We start from the raw sequence: 6,886 nt of genomic DNA on the forward strand, positions 1-6,886 counted from the left end.
ATCCCAGCAGAGCACTTCTCTCTCAGTACGCTGGTCTACTTGTGGTTCCCAGAGTTTCCAGAAGTAGAACGGGAGGCGGAGCTTGTTTTTAGGCTCCTCCCCTGTGGAACCAGCTCCCGGTTTGTGTTGGAGGGGCAGAAACCCTCTCTAGCTTTAAGATTAGACTCAAAACCTTCCTTTTTGATAAAGCCTATAGTTAGGGCTGGCTCAGGTAGACCTGAACCAACCCTTAGTTATGCTGTTATAGGCCGAGGCTGCTGGGGGACCTCATTGCATGCTGAGCTTCTTTTCTTTCCTCCTACTCTTTAACTGACTCATACCTCACCATCTTTTTCTCTCACATAGTTTTTTCTTATTATCTGTTGTCTCCATTCAGTTCTTTCGCTCGTGTAGTTTCTGTTCTTTCTTTTCCAGATGTCCCGTCATGGAGCTGCATGTCTCTGATCTGCGCTTGTCGTCTCCACCAACAGTTCTTCTCTTGTATCTCTATGCTGTCCTTTTCTCTCTATGCTCTCCTCTCACCCCAACTGGTCGAGGCAGATGTTCTCCACCTCTGATCCTGGTTCTGTCGGAGGTTTCTTCCTGTTAAAGGGAGTTTTTCTTCCCTCTGTTGGAGGTTTTTCTCCCTTAAAGAGGAGTTTTCCCTCCTAGCTTATGTGGGAATTGTTGAATTGTTGAGTTTCTCTGTATAATATTGTAAAGTCTTGTTGTAAGGACTCTAATGTGTTAAGTGCCATGAAATAACCTACGTTGTGATTTGGCGCTTTATAAATAAAATTGAATTGAATTGAATTGAAATTGAATCTATACCCACTTTATTTTACCCAGCTGACTTTGAGCAGGGGTGGAGCCAACACACAAAGACAGAGAAACAGACCTGCAGTAGTTGAGCTCATTCCCAGTAAATTAACAAAGTGGCAAAATGACATCGAGGGTTGAATGTTACCTCTTTACATTTGTCAGATATGAATCACTGTTTTCCACAGAGGCACCAGTAGAAAAACATTCTGGGTTTTTATGACAGTTTAGCAAAGGACTTTTTTTGGCATTTAAATCTGCACTTGGATTAATATATCATACATTTCTAATCTCTAGATGTGTAATGACATTAATTAGCCTCATGAGACATTTATGCATCCATAAAGGGAACATTTAAAATGTAAGACGTGTTTCTGAGTGTTACATTAACTGTACAGATGTTCGTACGAGCACAATCCAATCCTCACACCGCAGTCGTCAACCACATTTATAAGTAAGATTAAGAAGTCAAACTTGCCAGATGAGAATTCATTTTATCACACTGGTCTGGATCTGAAGAACATGTCAGAGATGTGGTGTTCAAGGCAACATCACTCCTATTGGACACAAATCACAGCTTTCTTTCTTCTCCGCTGTTTTATTGGTGCTTCGTGGGCTCTAAATAGGTGTGATGAAGATGTTGAACATGAAATCTGTCTCAGCAACAGAGCTGAACTCCTGCAGCGTCTGCTTCTTCAGAGGCGCTCACAGGTATTCAGTGGAGCGGCTCGGCCGCGTCGAAGGTCAAAGATTTCTAAACAGTATTTTGTGATTGAAGTCTTTCCGACGGCCACGTGATGAACACGCTGAGGGAACATGTGTCACAGCAGACGACCACACCTGTGGGCTGCCCTTCCTCTGTCTCCTCCTCTTCATCATCTTGCTGCGTCCTCCGGGTCTCCTCCTCTGTGACACTGAACCCTCCTCCACAGCGACAGCAGTACGTGTACAAGCACTCATCTGCAACAACAACAACACACTCAGTTTAGATGGAGATGGTTCATCTGCCTGAATCAGCTACATCATGAACATGAATATGAAACTTTATCCTGAACTGAATGCCATTTCATGCCATTCAGTTACAAACACATTGATCCATCATGGAGATCAAAGGTCTGAGTAACTTATCAGAATAACTCATGCAGCCTTGTGTCAGTTGGAACAAAGCTTTGATTTAATCTTATAGTTCCACTTCCACTGCAAAAGGCTCCGTTACATAACCGAGCTGCAAGATACGAGTTCATACAGAACATAAAACTGACGCACCAATGGACATGTCTTATTAGCCGTCGTCATGGAGACAGTTTGAAAGACTGAAGAGACTAATGACAAGAGTCGGAGTGGGTGGATGGATGGATGGATGAATGGATGGATGGATGGATGGATGGATGGATGGATGGATGGATGGATGGATGGATGGATAAGATGGATAAGATGGACGGATGGACGGATGGATGGATGGATGGATGGATGGATGGATGGATGGATAAGATGGACGGATGGATGGATAAGATGGACGGACGGATGGATGGATGGATGGATGGATGGATGGATGGATGGATGGATGGATGGATGGATGGATGGATGGATGGATAAGATGGACGGATGGACAGATGGATGGATGGATGGATGGATGGATGGATGGATGGACGGATGGACGGATGGACGGATGGATGGATGGATGGATGGATGGATGGATAAGATGGACGGATGGACGGATGGATGGATAAGATGGACGGACGGATGGATGGACGGACGGACGGACGGGCGGGTGGATGGATAAGATGGATGGATGGATGGATGGATGGATGGACGGATGGACGGATGGATGGATGGATGATAAAATTCCCACAGTGTGGATATTTATCCGTCACAGCAGCATAGAAACAGTTAGAAAATTACAAATACGTATACAATGAAAATGAAATGAAAATATTTTTTTTGAAAAAGTAAGACCAATGAATACACACACACACACACACACACACACACACACACACACACACACACACACACACACACAAATACAGCTTGAGATGAATAGAAAGTGTCAGGTGCTATGAAATGAAATGAACAGTGCAACATTATTTGATGCTGGTGTTGAACAGTTTGACAGCCGTCAGAAAATAAACGACCTGCAGGTGGCGCTCCTTCCTGCTCTGAGGGTGCAGCAGTCTGAAGGAGCTGCTTGAAGCTCCTCCAGCCTCATGGAGGGGGTGACAGGTGTCGAACATCCTCCTCTCACCCACCTCCTCTACAGAGTCCAGAGGACGGACCAGGACTTTGGACCAGCTTGTTCCACCCCGACTCCCCACTGATGTTGTGTTCTTGGTGTAACGTTACCTTCATCCCAGCTCATGTCCTGCAGACAGACGGTAGAGTCTACGGGCCAGTCCTGCTTCAGTTCCTGTGCTGGAGAAGCATCGATGCATCGTTACTGTGGTAGTACGACGACATCATGGAACATTTATAAAGAAGTGAAACAGAGTTTGATTCTCCCTGTTAGAGCTGAAAACTCTCCGTGTCTGCAGTCTTTCATTAAAAAAAACGAAAACAGTTAAAAATCTTTGGACACATGGACAAGAAATCTGCATCTTCCAAGAGAGTTGAACTTTTGCAGCGTGGACCCGTGTTTGCACTACGTTGTCTGTTCTTTATAGCTTTTGTTGTTATTGCATATTTATGCTTTTCTTGTTTTGTCTTTGTGTTTGCACACAGTGGGACGGTGAGAAACGCATTTTCGATCCATCTGTCATTAGAGAAGTGGAAGTTGAAGAGAGCGACCCATCATGAACACTCCTACATCTCTCCACACATTTCCCTCAGCAGTGATCAGCGTGTGTGTGTGATGTTAAGAACTTTATCAAATTTGTTGTCTGTGAAGAAGATGCTGATTTATTTTACATAAATTTGTAAAACTAACTGTCTTCACACTAAGCTGTTAAAAAAAACAAAAAAAAAAAAAACACCACAAAGTGTAAGTGTTGTGAACAACTTTTATACTTGGGAATTGTGCTAATAAATTGCTGTCTTAATTGATTTTTATCACCTTAAGTCTTAAGATGCTGTCAGGAAATGAGTCTCTGGTTTCTACACGTTCTCAAATATATACAGAATAAAATATCGACAGTCAGAAACGGACCGACCGGACAGACAGGTGAACAGGTGGATGTTCTCACACACACACACACACACACACACACACACACACACACACACACACACACACACACACACGTCTTTCTTTTTTTACACTTTACTGAGGAAACAGTCATTATCAAGTTGTACAGTTTGACAGTGATAATGACTCTGAACTATGAATAATGAGTGCTAAACTTGGTTGGCTTTTAATTAGTGTTACACTGCGCGAGGAATAATTGCTGCTAAACTAGTGATAATTTAAAACAGGATAAATGATGAAAGGAACTTACACTGATTCACATCAACACAAAACAAACATCAGGCTCTACATCTGAAATCACTGGGATGGTTGGAAAAATATCTGTGGATGTTTTAATCCAAAAGTACTTTTTATCTGCAGTCACTGCAGGTCGATATTAAAATAAGATTCAAAACTTTCCAGTTAAAAGTACCAAGAAGTCGTCCATCCGTGTTTTCAGCTTCACACTTTGTTATATTTTCTTGCGTGGATTTAATCTCTTAACAGTTTTATGGAATAACCGCTACATGTCATAAATTCGTACTTTCAAATTGAAAGTGAAACGTCAACCTCATGTAACCAAGTCACTTCTATGTAAAAGACAGAAATCTAATATAAAAGTAACTTTTCTGAAACACGTTGCCGACATCAATTTCAAAATGAGCAAATATTTTTCATAAAACAATTAAAACTTCTCTGTTTCAACATCTGACATATTGCCTTTGGTCTATTTTCAATTAAATCATTGCATTCAGTTTTTATTTATATTTTAAAGAACTTTGTTTGGAAACGGGGTTGTAATTGTTTTATTTATCTACATGATATCTTATAATATAAAGAAGGGCACCCGTTTTTTATTTACTTATACTGAGCAATAAATAGGAAATCTTGGATTCTCGGACTGCTCCGTGTTTTAATGACTTTTATAACGGAGTTCACTGCATGACCCTCAATGAGCTGACAAACTGCACCTCATACTGAACATTCACATGAACTCCTCTTGTTGTTCAGTCCAGTTCGGTTACACGTAACATCGTCATACAGAGTCTAAAGTTCCCACGTCTTTTAATCTTAATCTTAATACAAATCTGAAAATAAAGAGGGAATCAAAGCACCACGACTCGTAATAAGACATAAGAGATGAAGTGTCCCACCTCTCCTCTGCAGGTCGTACTGTCTCCTCCTGGTCGGGTCACCGAGGATCTTCCAGGCTGCATCCACCTCCACAAACTTCTCCACGGTCGACTCTGAGGAGCAATCAGCTCCCAGACGGTCCGGGTGGTACTGCAGCGAAGGCGCACACACACACACACACACACACACACACACACACACACACACACACACACACACACAGTGTTTAGAGTACATGCAGGGTGAAGACTGTTCGGGGTGTAGTCTCTGAGTTTGTGTGTTTACCTGTAAGGCCAGCTGCTGGTACCGGTGTCGGAGCTGCTGCACCGAGTCGGAGGGTCCGGCTCCCAGCACGGCGTACAGGTCCTTCTCTGGCGCCTCACACATCCCTGCAGGTGAACAACATCCACATCACTCACACACAAACCTCTGATCCTCACCACACATCAGTTTACAGCAACAGCAGTGGCTCATAGCAGCATGTGATGTATATATGTACATAAAGAATAACCACTGAGCATGTCTACTGGTGTATTTTAGCAGCAGCTCAGTCACACTTCCTGAATTAAAAAAGGTGACGCTGCAGCCATGAAGTTATTACGTGTTTATTACGTGTTTATTACATGTTTATTACATGTTTATTACGTGTTTATTACATGTTTATTACATGATGTGGAGAGAAGATGCTAACGGGACCACCAGCTTTGAGCCTGTCATTAAATTCCCACGGAGATTTTTATAAAAGACGTCTTTATATATGTTCCCACTTCAAAATAAAACGCTCTCTCCAGTTAAAGACATTTATCCGTCGCGTCGTGGCTTCATGTTTTGTTAAAAATATCGACAGGAAACGAGTCGTCGACATTTCCACCGGAAGTGTGCTCGTTCTGCCAGAAAAAACAGAAGCACACCAAACGTGTTTTTTTTTATGTTTGTCTCTTTATTCTGTTTCAGTTCTGCGTTCAAAGCATCTTAACTTACCTTCAGAGAAACGCCGTCACCTGAGAGACATCGTGTTCAACCGTGTTATGAGTCCCCCTCAAAACCAGCATGGATTTCTGGTCCGCGCGCCAGAGTTCCGCAGAGAGCAAACACTTCCGGTCCTCTTCAGTCTTTAAAAAATAAAAGCGCCACTTCAGAGGTTTTAAAACGGACTTCCGTGAGAGAACCAAAAGATGTAATACAAATTATTTTAGAGTAATTTAGTTAAGAAAGATAGCCTTTTTCTGAGTTACTGGAGATACACTTCTGGATTAAAAACTTAATCCCATAAAAACTGTCTTTTTCAATACATTTGAACAGAGAAAAACACTGATCCTCTTTGAAACTGCAAATTAATGAAAACGGTAGGCTGTATTAAGGCATACTGACATACTGAAATTGTCATTCTCATAATTAGAAAAACACAAATTATATCAATTGAAAAAGTTCACCTCTACATTTGTCACACTTGGATGGTGATTATGCAAAATGCAGACAAGAATTTATTTCCAAAACTGACACGTAAGACCAAGGTTGTACTTATTTGAGATTTGACTCAAATTCATTCATTCATTTGACTGAGTGTTATAAAAGTAAGTCAGGAAGTTTAATTTGCTGTGTACTTTTCTGTCTCTCTTCATGAGGTTCTATGAACGATGACTCATCCAGTCACAGTTTCTCACTCTATAAATAATACAATTATATAACTTCACATTGATTATTTTGTCAGTTCGATGTTTTTAAATCACTTGTCAAAGGAGTACGTTATATCAAAAAAGCATGATTATAATATTAATAATAACACATTTAATT

The 6,886-nt window shown here is 41.4% G+C and overlaps 1 protein-coding gene across 3 annotated transcripts; it reads right to left on the bottom strand.

Moving 5' to 3' along the window:
• Positions 1 to 798: 798 nt before the first annotated feature.
• Positions 799 to 6,164, bottom strand: dnajc24 (DnaJ (Hsp40) homolog, subfamily C, member 24). Of its 3 annotated transcripts, XM_069163228.1 has the most exons (6): positions 6,074 to 6,126; positions 5,760 to 5,979; positions 5,378 to 5,481; positions 5,113 to 5,242; positions 3,142 to 3,210; positions 799 to 1,758 (listed from the first exon to the last, which is right to left on the bottom strand). In XM_069163228.1, the coding sequence occupies exons 3-6, from the start codon at positions 5,477 to 5,479 to the stop codon at positions 1,553 to 1,555; spliced, it is 507 nt and encodes a 168-aa protein (XP_069019329.1). In that variant the 5' UTR covers positions 5,480 to 5,481; positions 5,760 to 5,979; positions 6,074 to 6,126; the 3' UTR covers positions 799 to 1,552. The 3 variants fall into 3 exon arrangements, with proteins under 3 accessions (XP_069019329.1, XP_069019328.1, XP_069019330.1); XM_069163227.1 differs by lacking the exon at positions 5,760 to 5,979 and having other exon boundaries at positions 6,074 to 6,164; XM_069163229.1 differs by lacking the exons at positions 3,142 to 3,210; positions 5,760 to 5,979 and having other exon boundaries at positions 6,074 to 6,164.
• Positions 6,165 to 6,886: the final 722 nt, after the last annotated feature.

This window comes from Embiotoca jacksoni, unplaced genomic scaffold, assembly GCF_022577435.1.
Source record: "Embiotoca jacksoni isolate LCO1_2020_lvr unplaced genomic scaffold, fEmbJac1.0.p SCAF_3, whole genome shotgun sequence".
Taxonomy (NCBI): Eukaryota; Metazoa; Chordata; class Actinopteri; family Embiotocidae; genus Embiotoca; species Embiotoca jacksoni.

Excerpts from the sequence above, each read along its gene's own strand:
- dnajc24 (XM_069163227.1), bottom strand. The coding sequence starts at position 5,479 with ATGTGTGAGGCGCCAGAGAAGGACCTGTACGCCGTGCTGGGAGCCGGA. Across the intron at positions 3,211-5,112 it reads GTACGACCTGCAGAGGAGAG|CACAGGAACTGAAGCAGGAC; the intron begins GTGGGACACTTC and ends ATGCTTCTCCAG. Across the intron at positions 1,759-3,141 it reads GGACATGAGCTGGGATGAAG|ATGAGTGCTTGTACACGTAC; the intron begins GTAACGTTACAC and ends TTGTTGTTGCAG.